The 23,954-nt window shown below is 40.1% G+C and overlaps 1 protein-coding gene across 1 annotated transcript in view; it reads left to right on the top strand.

Moving 5' to 3' along the window:
• CERS6 (ceramide synthase 6) overlaps window positions 1-23,954 on the top strand; it is a 113,858-nt gene that overhangs the window by 72,284 nt on the left and 17,620 nt on the right. The window contains exons 5-8 of the mRNA XM_050339489.1: window positions 4,249-4,299; window positions 6,859-6,951; window positions 13,674-13,802; window positions 17,719-17,825. Of these exons, the coding sequence (XP_050195446.1) occupies window positions 4,249-4,299; window positions 6,859-6,951; window positions 13,674-13,802; window positions 17,719-17,825 (380 nt within the window). The remainder of the gene's footprint in view (window positions 1-4,248; window positions 4,300-6,858; window positions 6,952-13,673; window positions 13,803-17,718; window positions 17,826-23,954) is intronic.

Below are 23,954 nucleotides of genomic sequence, written 5' to 3'. Positions count from 1 at the left end.
ACTTGCATATTGGGATTTCTACTTGTGCTTGGGTAGAAGGAAAAGTTACCCTGTTGCTGGTACAGCAACTTGCAGTGAAACAAACTGTGAAAGTAACTTTGGCTGCCCAAAGGCAGTTACTTTGCAAATTTATGAGACCTACGTATATATATTGATTCTATTAGATGTGTGTAGAATTCAGCTACACCCATGAAATGCGTGATACACACTGATGGTTGCCTTGCTGAGAGTATGGGAAGGTTCTTGCTCATGACTTGTTAAACTCTTGTCTGTCTCTCTGAGAGCCTAGGCTGTGGCTTTTGTGTGTTTCCTATACTCAGTGGGTTCTACGAGGCACATACGGATAAGGGAGGAGTATTCTTCGTTATTTTTATTTATGATGAAACAAAATTTATCTTGTTTCTTTAAAATAGTACTTCTTCAGGTGCATCCATTCCCCCCTGACAAAATACACACAAAAATACCTTTCGGCCAAATCTGCTGTTTGTGGAGCTGATCACAAATGGAAGGGCTTTTATTGTACTACTTTTTTCCCCCCTTCCATTTACTATCAAAACTAACCTTTCACATACTAGATACGAGCAGCATTTTGAGCAAGACTGACAGATTTTCATTTCCTTGGGGCTTCTGAAAGCCAGGGGCCAATTAAAAGCTTTATCTATAGATAAATGAATGAGACAATGGATACAAACCAACCCGAGTCTTCTGGCTAAGCATGCAGACATCACAGATCCTTTGGGGGAGGTGGGTGTTTCTTTTTTTTCCAAAATCCTCAGTCATTCCCTAGTCTGAAGAAGGGGATTCTGAAGTAATTTTTAAAATTACTTTATTTAATCACAGAGTTGGAGAGAGGTTTCATAGAGCTGTTAACAGATATTCCTGTAAGGAAATTAATAGTGATTTGTTCCTTAATACTGTAAATCACAACAGGTTGAATAGCTGTTTATCATCCTCCTCTGTCACTGATACTGCACTTATTAGGCACTGCACCAAAGTAAGGTAAAACTTCAGTTTCTATCTGGACTCCTTTATGTTCTGTAAGGCAAGATGTCAGCATTGTAGGGCTGGTTCTTTTTGGGTGGCATAATTGGTACTGAAGGTTTTAATATTCTGTTTCCAGCTTAAGGAGGTCTTTTTGTTATCTGGATCTTTGCATTTCCTTTCTTCTCCAGCCCCGTCAGGTTCCTCCCTTCCTCAGAGATTATATACCAAGAATAAGAAGTAAAAGGGAAAACTGGGTATTCATCAGAGAGTGGAAACAGTAGCACTCTTTTATGTTCATCAAAAAAGGATCTTTTGTGAAGCCAAGTCACTGACCTTTTCTCCTTGTCCATCATGGGACTCTTCAGGAAGAGCTGTGCTCAGCTTCATGGTGAACCTGCCTAGTGTGAAAAAGTTTGCAGACGTGCTATGAGCTCACACAGGGCTCAAGTGAGCCCTGAGAATGTTGGTCTTCAGTTCTTTCTGATTTATCCACCTTTAACGTGTCTAGGTCTTATACTGCGCTGTGAGCTTTTTTAAGATTTTCTCTCTCCTACTGAAGCCTGTACAGAGTATTCCACAGCTGTGAGGTTCACAGAGGACTAAACAAGATGCTTCTTGGTCCACTTATAACCATGAGTAACAGTTATAACCATGGTAACATGTGAAAGTTAGGTTCGGTCTAGGGCTGTGCTCATTGTGGAGGTCAGAGCGGAGGGCTGAGCTTAAACCAAGCTCTTTGTCTAACTCTTCCAGGGCAAGCATAACCAAAATCCCCTTCTGCTACAGCTGTTAGAGTCAACTCAGAGGTGCCAAGGCAAGTCAAGGGGAGGGGAGACTGGGGAGGAAAGAGGGGTAAGAAGGTGGTATAGGAGCCCTGCCATCTTAACCACTGTTGCCCTCATAGGATCCATTAGGTTTCCAAACAGCTACTCACAAGCATTTTATCTGAGATGGCAGTAGGGCTTTCTGAGCTTTATGTGGCTCAGAAGAGGCATGTGTTCTGTAATGTATTGGTCTTTGAGGCTTAATGCATATATTATATTATTTGTCAATTTGTGGTATCCTGTCGGGCTTTGTGGTTATAGGTTCCTCTAGAGAGACCTATTTTATTTAACAATCATCATTTTAATTGCACATAGACCTTTGTATCTGCAGCTCCTACAGCAGGCATCTTTATGAAGAAGCCTTAAAATGTCATAATATTTGAAAGAGAAAGATGTGCATTTTTTCCTGGGACCTGTAATTTAGGCAGCAAAATAATTGGGTAGGAAGCATCTCTTATCTCTTGTTGAATCTGATATGAAAGACAGTTACAGCTTTTCAAACCTGGCTAAAACTATGAATTATCCTAGAATACTTGTATGGATCTAATTTAGGCAGCTGTCAGACAGAAATATTTTAGATTCTTTATATTATCTTGCAAAAGAGGAGCTGTGGTTTTTCCAAAGACCTTTTTTATTGCATGAAATCCAAGGACCTTACATAGCATGGAAACTACTGTGGAGATTAATTGCCTTGAACTAATTAACTGCTTCCAGAACAATTATTTCTGAGACAGAGAAGGAGAAGTTTGGATGGACTTTAATCATTCTCTCAGCATCCTTGTGAGAGGCATATCAGAAACTCTAGGAGGTCTGGTACTTCAAATGTCAGTATATTGCTCAGGTTACTGTAAGAATAATTCTTTGCCATTTCAGGAGAATTGGGGTATGGGTGTGCAAATTTCATCTTCTTTTCCATTAAAGGACATATGCAAAAATATAGGAAAAGCCTTTAATAATCGTATTACATCACATTAACCAACAAAGGCTGTAAGGACCTTCTATAAGACAAATTGGGCTATAATTCTGTGTAGCATTTGTCCTGTCTTTTATTACGGTACAAATCCTTCCTGCCTAGCCTGATTCTCAGACTGGGGCCTTGACATTCTGCCTAGTGTTCATTTTATTGCTCTGACACTCGCTTATTGTATTTTGTATGAGTTTGTCATTATCGTTTGCCTGAGCCGAGCTGCTCCACCTGATGGTGAAAACAAGAACATGCCGTTCGTCCTGCAGTGAGGATTTATTTGAAAAACTGTAATCTAGGGAAAGCATTTAATGCTGTAAATGTGTATGTCTGCCTTAATCCAAGAGATTTACTAACGATGTTCTGTCCCCTTTAAACTCGAATTTAGAGCAGTTAAGGTTATGTAAACTAGTGCACAAAGATCCTGAATTCACAGTTTTCTTTCAAGTTTCTAATGAGATGCCCTTTAGGTGGTTACTTATAGTGTAAACAAGTGCTTCTGAAGGGCCAGATGCTGCCAGAACCTGAGATGCAGCTTGTGATTTGCAAGACATGCATCTCTGAAAGGTGTTCCTGAGTATGAACAAAAAGGGAATTGCCATTACTTGGTAACTGTTGATTTGGTCATGTTCTTATTACGCAATGTGGAAATACTTCATGGTGAGTATGTTGGGTGGAAGACCTTGCCCATATGGTATAGTCTATCTCAGATACATTTAATTGCACAGAAAAGGTGATAAAAATGAAGTAACTCTGAAAGTAACAACCTGCTTACAATATAAGATTTAAAAGGCTCTCTTGTGTTATTGAAAAAGAAATAATCACATAAATCCCATGCAAGCAACAAAGAAACATAAAGCATAACAGAGCTTCTTCTTCCCAAGTCTTTTGGTTTACACAACTTTTTGCAATGCAAGAGTCTGTGGATGCTACAGTAAATTTGTCTCTGGCATATTTCATGTTGCCCTAGGATGTGAGAGTATTTTCCATGTGATAGCAAGATCTATCATCTCTGAATGGTCATGTCTTCAGCCAGGAAAGCAAGAGGTATGATTTGCTATTTTGAGCTGATGTGGCAGGGATGAAGGATGGTTCCTGTATAGAAGGATGCTTATGGGTAACAGCACATGTGAGGAGCCTTCCTTGAAATATTTGAGTAGTCTGAGGTCAAAATTTCCTGTGCTATTGAGAAGGTAATGTGAGATCTGACCATCTAAGCACAGACTGATTACATTCAGTCTGCACTCCTGCAAAAGTAAGGTCACGGGATACCAAAAACAACCAGGCAAGTTGCTCTAACATATTGTGAAGCTCTGAGGAATCTCCTTGTTTTACTCAGTTTTCAAAGCCTCTAGCAAAAATTGAAAATCTTAAGCTGTTCCTGTAGTTTTGTCTTTCACTTGTAATTAAAATATACACTTAATATTGCACAAAATGGTGTGTACAAACCTTTGCTTTGTTTTTTCTTTCTCTCAGACACCCTGGCTCTGGAATACCAGACAGTGCTGGAACGGGTATCCATATCAGGTAAAAGCTACAGTGCTGCCTAAAAACAAACATGACACTTCTGCAGAGCTCTGTTTTTATTATGTCAATATGTTAGTGAGAGTGGGCTACTTGGCATTTCTAGATCATTGCTAGATACGTCACATCTTGCTTGAGTTCAAGATGGGAAAGAGGAATATAGTTGTCACACCTGAATTCCACACACTGAATTCCAAAATGTCCAGAGAAAAATTGGCAATTTAAGGAGTTTAACCTGTCTAGAGGTTGTTTTTGGCTTTTTATTTTGGTTTTTTGTTTCCCTGAAGGTCAGGGAGCGGGGGGAGGATGTAATTTTCAGATTGGAAAGTATGAGAAAGAGTATTGTCTGAAAGACATGTGAATTCCCTGTGAGAGTAAACAGCCCTTGACAGGCTGAATAGGAGAACTGTGTTTTGATGCTACTGTTCTTGAAGGTTGTGTACCTGTTGGAAATAGTTCAGTGAAGATAGCTTAGCAAGAATGACCAGAAATCTTGATCTGAGAAAGGTTGAAGGAATTTGGTCATGTAGCCTCAGAAGAAGTAATGACTTAATTCCACCCAGAGACTGGAGGGTGAACTTAACAATATTAGGGAAGCAGCAGCAGCAGAAATTGAATGGAGGAAGTGTTGAATCTTCATCCCTCAGAAATTTTAGGTACAATTGTGTTTTAGATTGATATGGCTGCAGTCACTGGTGCTTTTCCGTCCTCTTCCCTACTATTTTTGTGTTATTATATGCAATAAGAGATTTACTTACCACAAAAGAACAGGAATCTTACTGGCCAATTTACCAGACTTACCAGAAGAACAAAGTCATTCAGAAATCTGGTTACAACTTCTAGAGTGTAGCAACAGAGTAAAAGTACTATGCTAGTAGTGGTGAGGATCCAAGAGAAAGAAAATCACCTAATTAAAGTCATTATGGAAATCATTGTCTCAGAGATAAAATTGTCTACTGGGGGCTAATCAGAATTAAACACCGGGTTTTTAATTTGTTTTGTTTTGTTGTTTTTTCCTAAACTAGATAAAATTTCTAATCTCTTGTTTGCTACAAATCCTTTGTAAGTTATTCATCAATGCGTTGCAGAAATCCAGCTGGACTTTACTGTATTACTGTAAATATAGACAAATGGATCATTAGGGTGACAACACAGCCATAAGCACAGGATAGTTCTGTTGAGGTTAAGTCTGTGAAGAACTGAAACCTAACATTTGAACTAAATTAAACACATACTATTGATCCAGGAGGGAATCCATGACATCATTAGTATTACCCTACATTATCATTATGTATGGGTTTAGAAATACTAATGGTATTGTTAATAAAGCAGCTGACAATCTTCTTTTTTTACTAGAAATTTTCCTCAGTGAGTTCACTTGCAATAATGAGTGTAATAGTCCCAGTTCATTGCTAGCTCTTACTCTCTTTCTCTTTTTTAATTACACCTAATTAAAAGTCTATTGACAGTCTCACTAAATCAGAAAACGATTATATTGGCCCAAGAAATGGCTTTAAAAGATTGATATTGAGTGTGCACATTTTCATAAAGCCTAAGCATATGTCTATATTAAAGATCCCTCCACAGAGTATTCATTGGGACCTAAGAACTGGTTTTCAGCAGCTAAGAACTTGTCTGCAAAAGAGAATCTGAATAAAAGAGGCAACTGAAATACCTCTTGCCAATGGAAACAGCTCATGCCCTACTTGGGGGGGTAGTTGTGCCAGTGCAAACTGCTCTAATCCCTCAGGCAATGCCCTCAGGAGCTTCTCCTTTGCCAGTGTCCCTCTCTATCACTGAGGTGGAAGATGTGACTATCAGGGAGGCACATTTGCATGGAAATTAGGGTAGCTCCTAGGACTGGCTCTCTTAGTCTGGGGGCCAAACAGCTTATGCCTACCACCAGTTACCTTCTTTGAAGTTACCTCAAGCTGGTTTTGGTTGTGCATAAATTCCCATGTCTTGCTATTTATATTCCTTTTAAACATCTCTGTACCCATGTTGTATATCAAACAGGATGCCTGGGTAAACTTATTCTATTTTCTTCTTTTCGAATGTTAATATGTTTCAAAAAAATGGTTAAATTCTTTAAAAGCAGGCATTTATATTAGAAAGAGCCCTCTTCAAAGCTCACAACATTACCGTCATGAGCAGATGAGATTATATACTACTTACTTTTTTCTAATCTTCTCTAGCGTGGTTTTTTTGCTGTGGTTTAAGCATTACTGATGTACAGCAAGATGTTTCAAGTAATCTTTCAAAAGACTTAGGAGTACTCAGAATTTGGTTTGTTCTGGATTCCAAATTGGCAACATCATAATATTTGATATTACAGTATTGTCAAGACTAAAACATTAGAGGAGGGAGGGTTGAGGAGCTTTATTTTTCCAGAGCCTTCAAAGTTTGAAAGAGGCAACCATCATCATTTTTCTTACATAGGATGCTTATGTATAATTCAATAATTCCTTGGGATTAAACATGTCTCCTGTAGGCCACAGCTGCCTTTACACAGCTGTAATGTCAGTTAGACTCTATTAACCTTTTTTCATCTCCATCTTTCAGCCACTGATGCCTGACCTTCATTACTACTACATAGTTGAATTGTCATTCTACTGGTCCTTAATGTTTTCTCAATTCATTGACGTCAAAAGAAAGGTAAGAACAATGAGATTAAAAACATTGAAAGCTTTAAGTATATATCATTCTTGCCTTGAGGATTACCTGTATTACCTAAGTAGTGAACTGGAAATACAGTTTCTAGTCTGTACTTCTTGCAGATATTAATCAGTGAGAAACTGGTGTCGAAGTGTTTGTCTTACTCTGTTCCTTGTTACTATGATGTGGGTTTTTCCTGCACATGAGAAGAAGAGCCTGGAACAATCAAATACTGAAGGGCAAATAGCAGCAGCTAGAAAAACCTTCTGCTCTCATACAGTGATTTGAATGGAATTGAACATGTAGTATCTAGTTGATGTACTGTTTCTTCTAAGAATGAAATTATTAAATATCAGTGACAAAGAAAGACTGCCTCATAAATTCATAGTATCACTTTGTTAAGATCTATGAGGGGTTTCAATTTTTTCTACCAAGGGATAGTAAAAACAGGATATATGTAATATTAAAAAATAATTTTACATTTAATTTTACCATTATGGTTATGAAATTTCAAGTAGCAGAATATTGCTATTAAAGGGCTGTTAATGAAAAAAAAATAAAACTCTGGCCAACTAAAAACATTTTTCAAGAATCATTAGTAACCTGTTCCATATTCCAAGTTCTTCCTTCCAAGGAGAATCCCAGTCCATAGCAGAACAGGTAGCACAGCAGTTATTCTATAATAACAGTCCATTGAGATGTTCTTGCAGGGGGTTTGATGTTTCGAAATTACTTTTTCAAATAATTTGGAAGGATTTTATAATATTTTTATGTTCTTCCTTCAGCTGTCATTTAATTAAATGACTGTGGGCTATGCTAATGGAACAATCCCTGTTTATTAGAATTTTAGCAGGAGCATAACTCTGAAAAGACTAAATGGAAGTTCCAGTATGTCTTTAATAAATTTATCTGCTATTTGGAACTGCAATGTGCTCCTGAGAGTCTTGTGCCAGATTTATGTATATAGAAACACAGCCCTCTATCTGGATTTCCAAATTACTGCAGAAGTAAAAATCTCAAGAAAGCATAAAAAAAATTTAAATCCATATGGGAGGGTAAATTGTAAATAAACCAACCAATTTATGATGAATACGTTTAAGTTCTTTGTTTACATAGTCTGTAGATGCTAAACATTCTCTTAAATCATGAGCTTGAAATAAGTGAAACTTCACTGGTTCAAAAACCAGAGATACAGAAAAACAGTGCACAACAGAGCTGTATGATAATGGAGATGAATTTAAGTCAAGAGTAACATTGATTATTATACCTAAGCTGCAGATGCCAAGTCTGTTTCTTAGTTATATATAAATGACTTGTTGTCTGGAAGACTTTACAGCAACCTGCTCTGGAAATAGAATGGAAGATGAAGGTGGGGAAGTGGATGGCTAACAGCTGAGTAACACCCCTGCCATAGATTTGCAGTGCTTGAACCTAGAGCACCAGATCCAAGCATGTCCCATGTGTCTGCTGTGTCTGAGAACATGCAGTGTCCAGCAGGGAGCAGGAGCACAGCCTCTGCAGTGCAATGACAGCAAGTCAAAGCCTTCCATTAGAAGCAACCTGTAGGAGACAGTGGGGGTGCCATATTTATAAATAAATAATGTATTAAATGACTGACCAGTTTGGTCTGAAGGGACAGTTCTTTTTGTCGTGTAAGTGAAGTTGATAACTAGGAAGATGGGACTGCAGAAATGCAACCGTGCTCTGATGTCACACAGTAAAATTGCTCTGTGCCCAGGGGCGAGTGTAAGCTGTCAGGGAAACCCACTGAGCTGAAAAATGTTAGCACTAAAGGCTTACAGTAGTTGACAAAAATAGGTAAAAACTTGAGGAAGGCACCACCCCTTGCAACACCATAATATTTCTATTTAAATAGAAGGTTTAGTTTAAAATAATGTGGAAACCTTGTAATGCACCCAACATGCAATGTTTGATATGGTGCCCATATGAAATAAGGATCTGTTTAACAGGAAGAAGCAGGAAATTTGCTAACTAATATCAGATGCTATTGTAATATTTCACAGTGGCTTAAACAGTGTAGATTAACAGTTCTCAGCTAGAGAAACCTGTTGATGCTTTCATGTTACAGTGAAAGGAGTACTTTTATCTAAGTCTTGGTTATCATTTTAGATACTTTAAATTCAGCAGAAGTCTGCATTGTATTCTGGGATGATCAGAAGTGCCCTGTGCACTGCAGGAATTCAGCCTTTCATGTGGCTGAGTTTCCCTGAAGGAGAGCTGCAGTGGGTCCTCACTGAAAGCACCTGCACTGGCCTAACTCCAGCACTGGTCTTTTACTTGCTGTAGCTCAAGAAAAATGTACTTGCTGTTTCCCATCTCCCTTTTATTCTTCTCTTATAGTAAATTGATGAATTCAAAATGACTTCCAGTTGGTTTTCTGACTTTCAAATACCTGTTTATTTAGGTGTTTTAAATTCCACCAGATTATCTTTCATTGGCTGGAGAGGTGTGAGCAAACTAGGCCATTGCACATACCTGCTATTGGTATTAAGGCAGCGAGCTGAGCAGCTTAACTTTTACAGTTTTATAATGTCATGTTGTTTCCTTCATAAATATCTGTTATGTTGCTATAATGATATTCTATCCTTAAAGGTGTTCATTTTCAAAGGCTGCAACCTAGTATGATCTCTGCCCAGCTTCCCATACTCCTGTTTTGTAAAAGACAGAAAAAAATATTAGGTCAGGAAACTTTGTTGGTCTCACAAGAGCCTGATGAGTTTTAAAAGCAGTGAGGCTTATTTGTGTGCTTTCTGGTTACCTGAAGTATTGTTTTACAGAAAAATATTTGACAGGTGTACTTAAAGGAATGTATAAAATTTCTATTGAGTGTTTTAACAGGTTTGGAGAAAATCTAGATCTTTCTGTGTATTCACATCTTTCCAAGCATTTGGCAATTCCTAGAGCTTCTCTTTTATTTAAAAAAAAAAAAAAAGAAAAAAAAAAAGACGGTTCACTCATTCCCAAAACAAATAATCTCTAACTGCTAATTTTCTTGAATATTCCATTTTGATTCTGGAAAATTCATGCTATATTTTGCTAAATTTGAATACTAGATCTCTTTCTTCAAACTCAGTAAAAAAAGAGTCGCAGAGCTGATTTCTTTTGGTTCAGTGGAAGGCATTTAGGTTGCGTACATTTTACAAACCTTTTCCTTTCCTTGTTGATCTATAATATAAGCCATGAAGATGATGTTTTGCCCTTCAGTGGCACTAATGCTCCATAGCCACTTGGCAGTTTAGTCAATGAGTATGACATGTTAAACAAATGTGGGTGGCAGAAGCCTTGATTCCAGAGGGCTTGTCTACGAGTTGAGAGCTGTGGGGTTTCTCTGCTGTCTGCCCTGTGTTCTTCCAACTGATGGTGTCAGGAATAGGTTCTTTCTCCTGTTCTTAGCCACATATTTTCATGACATAGGCACATGACATCTTTCAGCAGTTACAACTGGAGGCTACAAATCTGCTGTAAATAAATACAACTTTCACAAACCTACATAAGGTTTGAACTACATTAAAAAAAAAAAATAAATAGCCTATTCCTGTACAGCTGTACAGTACTGGAGTACTGGGATCACAAGTACCATCTATGTGTTCATATGCAGTTTTGGTCACCAAAGATATTAAGCTCTTAGAGGGCATCCAAAGGAGGACAACGAAGATGGTGAAGGGCCTTGAGGGGAAGCTGTACGAGGAGCAGCTGAGGCCACTTGGTCTGTTCAGGCTGGAGGAGACTCAGGGGAGACCTCATTGTAGTCTACAATTTCCTTGTGACGGGAAGAGGAGGGGCAGGCACTGATCTCTGCTCTGTGGTGACCAGTGACAGGACCTGAGGGAATGGCCTGAAGTTGTGTCAGGGGAGGTTTAGGTTGGATATTAGAAAAAGGCCCTTTCCCCAGAGGGTGGTTGGGCACTGGAACACGCTCCCCGGAGAAATGGTCACAGCACCAAGCCTGACAGAGTTCAGGAAGCATTTGGACAAAGACAACACTCTTGGGCACATGGTATGACTCTTGGGGGTGGTCCTCTGCAGGGCCAGGGTTGGGCTCGATGATCCTTGTGGGTCCATCCCTTCCAGCTGAGCATCTTCTGTGATTACCCTTATGTATAACTAAAATCTAACAGGTAACATCTTCAAAGCATTTTATAAATTAATTACTTTAATTAATTAATTAAAGAAATGTCACAAACAGGAAAGAAAGTAGTATAATAACAAAAGTAGCTTTATTTATATAATTGCTACTTTTTTCTAACAGTTTTCAGTAGGTCAATCTGGCAAGTCTGTTTCAGAGCTGGCAGAGTCAGGTAATTGTCTCTTTTAAGAAACATTATTACAGAAGGAGTTCCCTGGACAGCATTTCTGTAAGAATACTCATGCAGAAGTGCAGAAGACTGCTGCCCAAGAGCATTAAGTTTGCTTAGGAATAATCTATATTGTCAGGAATGCCTTGAAAAATATCCAAGAGGGACTAGAAATCTTGTATTTGTAGAACATGGATGTGTCAGCTATGAAAACAGAGGAGATTTTCTATTTGACTTCTTGCCCTGTTTGGACTACCTATGAGCTAACATAATTGCACTTAGAAGGAAAATTAAGAGCAGTGCCATAGTATTTGTAGCTGAAGAAGGTAAACAGCTAGTTTGCAGTATGGCCATAGGGCAATGCTAGTAGCTTACTTCTGATCCCATGGAATAAGGTGGATGCCTTGCCATTTTTATTATTGTATGGTGAAATGGTCTCCATGTGTGGGTTTATAGTTACTGAAGGACTAAGATGCCATACCCTTGCTTTCCCTTAGGACACTCAGAAAGGGAAACAGCCTTTAATTCACTTTTTCTTCAGTCTGCTTGAAGAAAATAGTTTCAAAGCAATACCTTGGTATGACTGCTGAATGTATTTAATTGTGCTCCATAGTACTGAGGGCCAAATAACTCAGCTGAGAAATGCTGGGAGTATACTAAACTAGGATACAGTTCCCTCTTTTAATCTTCTTTTTACTTCTTTTCTCCCTTTCCGCTGCCTTCCCTGCTCTCCTGACCTCCCTCAGCTTTGTCTTGGAGGTACTGGGAGTGCCCATTGATGAATATGAAATAGGATCTTGTAGCCCCTGATAGCATTAAACATAGAGTGATAGAGGCTGGGAGCAGGTCCTACCCCTCTTCAATTACTGACTGCTCAAGCTGCACGTTTGTTCGTGGACTCCAGGTTAACATTGCAGTGAAGGCAAGTGCTGGTACTGAGAGGCAGTGGCACTTTATGTCTTTAAAAACAGTGGTGTCTGCTACATGCCTGCTGCATGCCCAGAGAGAGGCGTGGGGACACGGTGCAGTTACTCTTCCTGGCATTGAAGAGACAGAGCAGGCGGGAGCTGTAGCTGCTGCTTTTCCAGAACTGAGTCTGTGTTAGTGGGAGCTCACAACATTTTCTGTTGGGTCCTGTCCAACATATGTACCTTCAGGCCCTTTGCAAACCAGGTGTTGCCTCTCTAAAGAGTCTCAGTTTCTGGGCTGTAGGCCATGTAGCTGAAGACTACCACAGCTCACCAGGACTGGCCCGCGAAAGCTATCAGAAAGACAAATTCCACCTCCCAAGAATCTGGGCAGGAAGGCTGCCTGGAGGAGCTGCTCCTTTTGACTGCCTGGATCTCTCTCCCTTCAGACAGCTCTGTATGAGAGCCACTAGATCTGCTGGGAGTTGTGGCACTAACATTGCACCTGGTGCATGGAGAAACTCCCCAGTTAAATGTTGTCTGTGATCTTTACTTAAGGGTTTTGATAGCACTTTCTCAAAGCCATGCAGGTAGTTCAGCAAATGCCAGCAAGACTTCTTTTTGACTGACTTGGTGCCTTGCAGAGAAGAGTCGCATCTCTGCAGGTCCTGTTCTCTCATTAATCAGTCTGGAAGTCTAGTCCAGGTAGGTAGGTCATTGCCTCTGCTTTGTCTGCCCCTTGGCATGTATCTGGGAATGTGATGCTACAGGAGCTTCACTGCTCCCAGATTTTTCAGTAGTAATAGTTACTTTCTGGCCAAATAACTGAGTTACTGATCTGGAGACTAGTTAGCCTGCATCATTTGGGAGGCAGCAGATTGGAACTGAGTAGGAGGAGCTGCACCAGCTCATTTGAAGACTTTTCTAACCCTGTTACAATGTGAAGACAAAGCACCTTGATTAAAAACAAATAAAAATCTGAGTCTGGCGTTCTTGGCTCAGCGAAAGCTCTCAGTTGTGCTTGGTGGGTGCCTGTTGTCCTAGTGCAGTGGAAATGTATTTCTTGTTTCTTTGTAGCTATTTTATCTCTTGGGAATGGTGCATTATTTTGCACTTGGTTATGCATATTTTTATATGCATATGTTACTTAATGCATGAAAAATATGGTGTAATTTGGTTTGTATGTACATATGTCTTTTCAAAGTAAATTCAGTCACAAATGTTTATTAGGTTAAATTACTATAAACTGAGAGGTGTCAATATTGCCCGGTTTTCAACAATATTTTGCATTTTGTTAACAAAATGATTATTTTATTCAGTCTAAATGAAATACATAGCAGGGTATATAATGCACTTATGTAGTAGGATCTTTATATATCTTAACCATAATACTGGGTTTAAGAAACATCCATCCATTTTTGTATAAGAGTACTGAATATCACTATTTGCTTCATTGTTTTTTGTTTTTTGTTTCTTTTCTTTGCTTCTGCTGCTCTAGGATTTTGGCATCATGTTTACACATCACATTGTAGCAGTCACCCTGCTTACCTTCTCATATGTAACCAATTTGACACGAGTGGGAACCTTGATCTTGTGTCTCCATGATGCGGCTGATATTGTTCTAGAGGTGAGCTAACACGTATGTCATCCTGTCAGTAGGTAGAATCTTTTTGCTGTGCAAAACAAGTATTTCCTAAGCCAAGTCCAGTTCAAGATGGTAATGGTGATTAATATTGTGTATTTGATTAAATACATTACACTTATAGCAATGCGTGTTTCTGACTTCAGGCTGATTTATCCCCTGGTAAGTTGCTTGCACAGAGAAGAGACTGGTAATGCATTGCATGCCGGAGAGGGTTACACACAGATTTTAATTACAGCATGATAAAATCAAAAGCTCAAAGCTGCAAAATCTGGGAAGTGGTAACAGTGGGATAGAAGCTCCTAGTTCTTGACCCCTCTGACGTGGGGTGAGGAGCAATAACCCTGTCTGCAAAAGAATCAAGGTGCCACTGTGTTTCTACTGTGCTTTGCTGGACAGAGTGCGTTGGACAATTTAATGCCTGTTTGGGCATGGGCAGTAAGCTGACCTCCGATTTTCCAGGTTCTCGTGCCTCTGGATCCCAATGCCAGCATTAAGCATTTGGATTCAGACGAAAAGGGATGATTGACATTCTTTTAAGTCAAAATGGTCTGCAACTTCCACAGCAATAATTTAGAGATGTTGTCGTCCTTTATCTGCATCAGTTATTAAACAGCTCTTGGTGATGCTGGGATTGGGCTGTCTATGAACTCTACATTAGGATCAAACCAGAGTAAATAACTATTTTGTCTGAAATTATTTTTTATTAAAGTACCTGCAAAGATTCTGTTATGTGAGAATATAGTGTCACTGGGTGAGTCCCCTGTTGCAAAATCAAAATCCTGCCATTCTGATTCAATAGTAAATCCCAGCTGTAAATCTGGTTTTATTTTTTAATCTTCTTTTAATCTAGAAGGCACATGACTGCCTGAGATAGAAAGCAAAAGAGAATGTGGATTTCTCCTCATAGAAATAATTACATCTTTACAAGTTTATTTTCTCTTTTAGCAATGTGTGTAGCTAGCTGTGGCTTCAGCTAAACTTTCTTCATTCTCCTTTTCTCACCACCAGCAGGATGTACTTGAAGATGTTCATTCCAGATCAGATCAGTGTCTGTGGAATTATAAAAACAGTGGAGAGCAGCCGTAATGGGCTAACTGAAACCTTACTTTGAATACACGGAGATACATATTTTTGCTCAGTTCTTCTGTTTATTCACTGACAAAGAGGAATTGCTGGTATCCTCATGTGATTTGCAAACATTCAGCAAATACCCTTCCTCATGAGGCACATACTTCAGTGGTCTTTCTGGTCAATTCTTTCAGTCTGTTAGGACTGGAAGTTCTGCTAGGGCAGTGGGGCATAGTCCTGGTGCCATATGGGAGGAGAAGGACTCTTACACACTGCTGATGGTACTGAGAGGAAAGTCAGTGCAGAAGGAAAAAATGATCAAACTGCAAAAGAAGTTGGTTAAATATCCTGCCATGATAGGTCAGTTGTATACCTGACCTGTTCTACCTATTACATATTTGTAAAAATGAAAAGCTATTTCTGGAAGCCACTAGACTCTTTCCACCTACCATTTCATAATGAAACATGTCCGGTGGAAAGCTGGAATGCAACATTTTTGCTGTTCTCATTGCAGAAGGTAATGTGAATTGATGGGAATACTGGAGGTGAGGTTTTTTCCTACAGGTGTTAAGGTGTTTGTAAGTATGGAAGAATCATTGTAGGATTTCAGGAATTATAGCTGCTTTCTTAGGTCTGAGTGAAAGTTATCTTGGATATTCAAAGCAGTCTAGCCATGGCAGGACATATCAAACGTAATTTGCTTGCCTAGGAAGCCATTACATTAACATAAACTGAAATCTAGGCCTCTGAGAAGCTACTTTCAGAAGTCGAATCCCAGCTGCTCGTTTATGTGGTCTTAGGTATATTTACACTGCTGTACAGCTTGTGGGTTGAAAACTCTGTGACCTAGCACGTTGAAGCACTTAGAATCCCACCTATTTGGGGACCTTGAGACTTTCCAACTTCAATTAAAGAACACTGTGACAGTTTTAATGCTAGTCTGTGCATGTGAGTGGTTGCCCATGTGTGAAGTCACAGTTCAACCTGAATTCCTTTCTGTCAGGTTCCATCTATCTCCTAAAATACTTTTATGAAAGAGCAGGGAATGGATACTTCAGACTAAGGCAATAGCTGTGCTGTAAAACACAGGTATTTAAACAGACAGACTAGCAAGAGTATATGGAAGAGCTGTGTTACTCAATTGCAGTTACGGTTTTTAAGCTCTGAAAATTGTGTTGTATTGCCTTAGGTGGCCAAAATATGTCCAACAACAAAATATTCTTTCCCTTTTTTCTTTTTTTTTGTAGTCTTTTTTAATCTATAATTTATAGATTTGTTACTTGAGAACTGATGACCCAACAGCTGTACTGTTTTTGAGAACTACAAGTTGCTATAGCAATATCAGCTCCATGCTCTATGAAAACAGCTTTTTACAGTGCTGCCATGGAAATACATGCAGAATTCCTACGTGAACTTTGAATCATCTGAAAAAATCAAGGAAGTTAGTAACGCTTCTGCTTTACATGTTGCCACCAAAATGTTCTCTTTTCCTTAAACCAGGCTGTGAGTAAAAAATTGATAGGAAACTAGCACCAGGGCTGATTCAGAAGGGTTATGTTTTCTTTGGAGCAATGGTGGCTTTCCTCATGTTTTTTGAGCTTCCTAACTTGGTTTCTGTTAGTGAGGAATATTCTTTATATTCAGGTTTTTAGTGGAAACATTGCAGAAATTGGGTAACATCCAAAAGTGCAGTTTGGTTTTGGCATCCAGATTGTTTGATTCTCTAGTTGGAATTCTGCATTCAGAATAGTATTTTCTATGCATAGTTGTGGTAATTTTGCTCCCTCTTAGTCCTCTGGAAAGTCTGCACAAGTATCTTGTCAATATGGGAGCTGAATACAGGTCTCCTCAGAGAGGGCTTTGAAGGGGTTCCCAGTGACTTCAGTGGACACAAAATCAGACTCTTCATGTACTTCATTGTGAGGTGACTCTCTGGATACATTTGACAGAAGGTCTGAAGAAAGACTGTCCCTGCCTTGAAACAGATGTTATTTAAAAATAATTAATTGCTTACACACATGAACAATTAATTGCTTCCACACATCTCTGTGGAAGCATCAGAGATGTCTTAAAACAAGCTTGCTTGTATGTACCATTTTCTTCAGGGAGAAGAGGCTAAAAAAACTTCAGGGAGGACCAGTGTTTTTAATGAGGAGTAATTAGTCCTTCACTGAGGAAGAGTCAGAAGACTGCATGAAAACAAATGAGAGAAGCATGTAAAAATAGGCATAAGGCTACAAGTTGGAAAGGAAGGGTTGGAAAGAGGGGGGAGGAGAAAAGTCTTTGAAAAAGACTTGAAGAGTAGTGGTATAATCTTTGAGGTGGAAACTGTTCTGTATAGGCCAGAAAGGAAGAAGAGATGCTTTAGGAGAAAGTAGGGTATGGGGCATAGTAGAGGCATTGAGACCTCTGGAAGGCCAGAGAGCAGGGAGTAGAGGGAAGGTAGATGGACATTGAAAATGCAAGTAGAGCAGACTGGTAAGGTGAGAGACAGGTAGGTAAAGAGACTGGGGACAAGGACAGCATAAACACAGTGGGGTTCAATAAAAGGTTTAGAAGAGCTTTGTGAATCTGAAACTGTAGGATCTCAAAAAGGAAATTGAATGAGGGATAAAGAAATTAGATACTTACTCTAGATTTATTCAATGTGGTTTGTTTTTTCTTCAAAGACATTTTCCAGCTGCTTAGTAGAGAGGAGTTGCAAGATTACTACGAGGTGGCACAATTGAAAATGTGATTTCATAAAACTTTGATTTCTTCTCTTACAGCTTATGCACAAGAAAACTCCGTTTTCCTCATAGAAGTAAAAAGACATTTCTTTCTTTTGCAGGCTGCCAAAATGGCAAATTACTGCAAGTGTCAAAAGCTGAGTGACCTTCTGTTCCTTACATTTGCCATTGTCTTCATTGTCAGTAGGCTTGGCATATATCCCTTATGGTGAGTAAGCACATCATTGTCCTCAAATGCTAAGCACCAAACAAGCTTGGAAATAACTACACTGTAATTGAACATGATTCATTGGCATTACCCTGTTTTCCAGAGCACCAAGGAGAGTTGCAGACATAACCAGGTGCTCAGTAGCCTATTTGCTAGAATGCCATTGTGTTTACTGTGTGCTGGACAAGAAACATATGGGGCTTCTGCTGATGTTAAGGTAGAAGTGCATAGGAGACAACATAGCTTCAGGTTAGAAGTTAGTCAGCTGTGTTGTCAAAAAGTTAGAGGAAAATTAAAATATTAGTCACCAAAAACACTGACGAAAGGCTAAGATTGAAACTGGGATATCCTCAATAGCTTTCAGTGCACACTTTATGAATGTGTTCAGCTTAAAGAAAATTACAGTGAACTAAGTAAAGTCTGGCCTGCTGAAATTGGTGTAAGGATGTAATTGTCATGCAGATTGCAATACTGCAGGCTACTCCTTTTCCACCCCTCATTTGAACTGGGGTTCCTGGGGCAGCTGTGTAATGCATACACCTGTAAGGTTGTTCTATACTTGATAACCTTCTATGATGAAATTACTGGCTTGTAATTACATAATCCAGTAGTTACTGGATGATGGGGCAGAGTGCACCCTCAGCAAGTTTACTCATGTTGCTCCTGCAGGGAGCAGCTAATGCACCAGAGGGTTGTGCTGCCATCCAGAGGGAAGGAACCTCAGCAAGCTGGAGAAACAGCCAACAGGAACCTCAGAAGTTCAGCGAAGAGAAGTTCAAAGTCCTGCCCCAGTATTTTCTGGAGGCTGACCAGCAGGAAAGCACCAAAGGAACGGGCAGTTCCAGTGCAGCCAGCCAAGTGCCCTTGTAGTAACGAAGGCTGTTGGTATCCTGGGCTGCATCAGGAGGGGTGTTCCCAGCAGGCTGAGGAAGGTGATCCTTCTCCTCTACTCAGGCATGGTGAGGCCACATGTGGAACATCATGTCCAGTTCTGGGCTCTCCAGAACCAGAGAGATATAAAGCTATGGAAGACAGTCCAGCAAATGGTCCCAAAAATGGTTAAGGGACTGGAGCACCTCCCACATGATGAGAGGCTGAGACAGGTGGGACTGCTTAGCATAGAAGAGAAAGCTCAGAACAGGTGTTATCAATATATAGAAATATATGAAGGGAGAGTGGAAAGAAGACTGTGCCAGGCTCTTTTCAGTGGTGCCCAGGGCTAGGACCAGAGGCAGTGAGCATGAACTGAAACACAGGAGGTTCCACCTGAACATCAGGAAACACTTTTTCACTCTGAGGGTGGCTAAGGACTGGCACAGGTTGACCAGAGAGATGATGGACTCTCCATTCTTGGAAATACTCCAAAACCATGGTCCTGGGAAGCCTACTACAGGTGACCCAAGTTGAGTAGGAGGGTTGGACAGGATGATGTCTAGATGTCCCTTCCAAACTCAGCAATTCTGTGAGCTGTCTTATGTGTTTAGCTGTGATTCCAGCATTTAAACCTCACTCTATTATTTGAAATGGCAAAGAAAGAACTACTGATTTGAAATTTTTTGTTATTCAAACAAGAGTTTACCAAATCACTGCTATGTGCTTGCTTTGCTGAATAATCAACAAAGAGCAGATTAATCTTTTTAAGAATGCATGATTTTGAAAGAGGTCATTAGAGTTTTCACACATTTAACTAGAAGGAGCTACCCAGTATTCCTTTCTTTTGAGACTTCTGAAAATCAGCAAGGTCTAAATTTTCTATCCTTTACATTCTTACTATGGTAGTCAAATTTTGCGAAGTCCACACTTTCAACCTGAAGTGTTTGGAATAACACTGTTTAGAACTGAAACTACAGCTCAGAAACAGGAGGTTTATGCTGTCTGGAGTGATTTCTGTGAAGTATTGCAGCCAAGTGTCACACTGTGCAGGAAACCATTGCTAGGACTATGCAAATTATAAATTAAACATTGACATGTCTAGTGGGAATCAGGCGATCATAGAACTAAAGTCTGTCTCTAAGCGTCTCACTTCAAGCTGTCTGACTGGCAGAGTCCCAGAAGAGATTACCAGCACAGCAATAAGTTATCTAGAAAGTGTCAAAACTTGAGCCCTGCTTTACTGCTATGGCATTTTGTGCTGGTGTTCAGGATGTGCCCATCCATTCCTGTATATGTTAGTGACAGCAGCACTTCCATGCCACCTTAAATTGAACCTTGTCTGAATCCTCCTCTGTAGAAGTTGGCCCAGCGTGCTGAAAGCAGGTAAAATGAAGCAAGTAGATCTGGGGAAGAGGGAAAGGGAAGAGGGCTTCTGTTGTTGATGTTGGCTCACTTGATACTGAATGTTGGGCTAAGGAGGGCAGTGAGTTACAGCTGTGGGTGAGGTTTGCCAGTGGGATGGAAAAGATCAGCATATATTCTTGAAGGCAGTGAAGGCAGAGGGATTGTTTATTTAAGAGGAATGCAGCAGCTGACAGTGCCACAGTGTCACAGTGTCAGAGGGGAAGTAGGTGCATTGGTGATCCTCTGCCTTTCCTCTCCCTCATCCTGGTTTAACCCTAGCTGCTACAAAGCCCGGTGCATTCACTCTCTTACTTCCCCAGTGGGGTGAGGAAGAGAATCAGGAGGGTAAAAGTGAGAGAACTCATGGGCTGAGATAAAAACAGTTCAACAGGTAAAGCAAAAGTGGTGCACAGGAGCAAAGCCAAACAAGGCACTCATCCATCACCTCCCATGGGCAGGCAGGTGTTCGGCCATCCCCAGGATAGCAGGGCTCCATGTGTAATGGTGACTTTGGAACACAAACACCATCACTCCAAACATGCCCCCCCTTCCTCTCCCAGCTTTATATGCTGAGCATGACACCATATGGTGTGGGATATCCCTGTGATCAGTTGGGTGCAGCTGTCCCAGCTGTGTCCCCTCCCAAGTCCTTGTGCACCCCCAGCCTCCTCATTGGTGGGGCAGTGTGAGGAGCAGAAGAGGTCTTGACTCTGTGTAAGCCCTGCTCAGCAGTAACAGAAACATCCTGGAATTATCAACCCTGTTTTCAGCACAAATCGAGAACATAGCACTGTACTCTAGCTACTGTGAAGACAACTAAGTCTATCCCAGCCCAATCTAGCATTTCCCTTAGTCAATGAAAAATACATTTATTTATTTGAAAATACATATTGTTTGGTGTGGTTGATCTTTGATTTTTAAGACTACTTTATTTCCAAACTTGATGTATGTATTCCTAATGGTTACCCCTACATACACCCAGAGGCAGTTTCATAGTTCTCAGCTGTACTGTAGGCAATGCATGTGGGAGTCAGAGTGAGCAGGGATGAAGCATGGGATGTATGAGCTTGTCTCTCCCAAATCCTTTTTCTCTATGAAACAGCAGTTCTAAATCTTCACCCTCATTAGCTTGCATGCCAGCAAAGATGAGTCACTGGAGTGGCCAGGAGCAGGCCAGGAAGCGTAGTTTTGCTCTCCTTTGCTGAAAATTCAAAACAGCAAAATTTGGTGCCTGATTAATATTACATAAGTATGCAAATTTTTCTAGCATGAAAGCTGAGAGGTATAAAATCAGTGTTCATGTAATGTAAAAGGAAAACTGTAATTTATAAGAAAACTTCCCCCACGCAGGAAGGTGAACACCTAAGACAGGCTTCAAGAGACGTCACTTCCGAAGCACTGGCATGCTGTTTTGCTCCAGCTTTGCACAAGTGCCATTTAATTTTGCATAAAGGTGCTAATAAAGAATTCAGAATGTATCAAATGCTGTTGTTTGAAGGTTATTTAACAGCAGGGCTAAGACAAAAGAAACTGGCAATTAGGTATATATTTAGCAGTCTTTCTGCAGGCATCTGGAGTTCATTTCAGCAATAATTCAAAAACCCCAGGATACTTTCTCCCTCCTGCTGCTAAGTGAATGTAGGAGTAAAGCTGCTATTTTCACTGACAAGACATTTTGCTTGTGAAATTCTCCCACTTGCACATAATCACTGTTCTAGCAAATTACAGCAAACCAAAACTCGCCGTGAGTCGGGGGAACATGATGCCTTCTCAGGTGATACAGGAATGTAGGGAGAATGAGAGCAATCTCAAACAAAAAAAAAAATTATGTAAATTATGTGAACCCTTGGCTAGTCTAATCAGGCTGGGCAAAGCAGTTATCTCAAGCCTATTTTTATTTCAATAATCATTGCAATTCTTCTTCCCAGACCTCCAGTGCTTGGTTTTGCTGTAGCTAGATAGAGTCTTTTCTCTGTTGGCAAAAGAATGGATTGCTTTTTGCTTTATTTTGTTTAGCTTTCTATGTCCAGGAAGGGAAACTCCATGGGGTCATGATACTTATTAATAATTTTTGAGGTGTGAAGAAGACTAACAGGCGTCTTCCATCCCAGGGGGTGTGAGTGAAGAAGGTGATGCACTGCATTTTCCAGTCTTCCTTTGCTCAGTGCTAAATGCAGAGTTCTTGTTGTGAGAACCATGAAATTCCTCAATTTTGGGCTGTACAGGAGACTCAAGGCTACTCATTTATTTTCCTTATTCTTCTAGAATACATGATTTTTTGACAGGGCAGTTTGAATAAATCTCCCAATGCTGTGAAGGTTTTGGTACCTGACACTGGTTTCATGGAGTGATTGTGAAACAGGGTATTTCCATAAGCTTCAGTGGAAGAAAGGTGGTAGTTGTGGAGGGAGATATAAGGTTACTAAACTGTTTGTTGTTTTAAAAGATAGCTTAGAGTAGCTGCAGGTAAAAGTGTAACTTTGGGGTTTGAAAGGAGAATGAGAAGGCTGTCAGGAAGATTGGGCTGATGTTTACCAGATGAAAGCACCAAGCTGGGTAAATTCAGGTTCTTTCAAGTTGCTCTGACTAGTACCAATATGCAGTTTTCCTGAGTTTTTCACCTCTTTTGATTATTTTTAAAATGAGTTGTATTGTATGAGAGGTAGAACACAGTGGGTTTTAGGGAAGTGTTGCTGACAAGTACTGCTGTCAAAGGGCAAGGGGGCAGGCAAACAGCATGGGCATTCATGCGACCTGCACGGTCTCAGCATGCATGTATTGTGTACATGCACTGACAGATGTAAAATAGTGCCTTAACTGTACATATTTAAATGAAAGCCTGATTTAAGCTGATTATAAAGAACGCAGGTCATGTTCTGCATATGCTGTCCCCCACATTCTCATCTAGGCAAATTTGGTATAATCCAGGTAGTCTGTATGCCCTTCTGTTCTTGATCTCTTCATACAGTGTCAATGCCCGGACATTGTATCACTCTGAGGACAGATAGTTAACCACTTTAGTTAGGTGGTATGGTCTTGTTTGATGTCAGTGGGTGTCTCTTAACTGAGATTGGGCAGCACAGAAACCCCAAGAGTAGCAGCTGCTGCAAAGATCTGCTGAACCTCTGTTTTTCTTAGCTTTGTTGTTCTTTAGCTGATATTGACTGGTTTTGTGCAGCTCTTAATACTCAGGGAAGCTGAGTAGTCATCTTCCATACTGGTTTTCTCTCCTGACACATTTTCTCCTGTTTGGCCCTTGGAGCATATGTATTGTGTGGGAAGACAGCATGTGAACCCCAGCAGAGTCACCCTGCGTCATTCCTCTGAAGATACTGGTAAAACAGAAAGCTCCAACCTACTCTTAAAAGTATCCTACTATGTCAAAGCAATATGTAGGCAGTAGTTAAAGCAAGAGTACTGATCAGTTACTTGGCATGGTAAGAATGTGGGCAGCCAGATGAAATCCCAACTGTCCAGACCTTGCCTGGACTCTGAACGAACACACTGTACGAACACAGTGTTTTGTGATGGTTTTAGTTACTCCTGCTGAATTGAAAACCTTTCTAGTCTGTCTAGTATTATGTATACAGCCAAACATCTCTGATTGCTCTGCAGTAAAATAACTTTTCAACTAAGATAACAAATCTCTTCTGACACCGTTTTGAGCTCATTTTGCTTAGAATATTGTCTGAACCAGAGCACATTCTTAAGTTGCTTGTGGGTAGCAGTTACTGAAAGAATAAATTATAATTTTGATACTTGATTCCTGATGTTATTCATGCTGTCATTGAGTGGATGCTGTAGGACTAACAGATATTATCTAATGTACTTATATTTCAGTCTGCTCGTAGT

Source organism: Myiozetetes cayanensis, unplaced genomic scaffold (genome assembly GCF_022539395.1).
Source record: "Myiozetetes cayanensis isolate MyiCay16 unplaced genomic scaffold, myiCay2020 scf9, whole genome shotgun sequence".
NCBI classification, from domain to species: Eukaryota; Metazoa; Chordata; class Aves; order Passeriformes; family Tyrannidae; genus Myiozetetes; species Myiozetetes cayanensis.
Note: the sequence above shows the minus strand (reverse complement) of the source record. Positions and strands in the feature narration are given on the sequence as shown.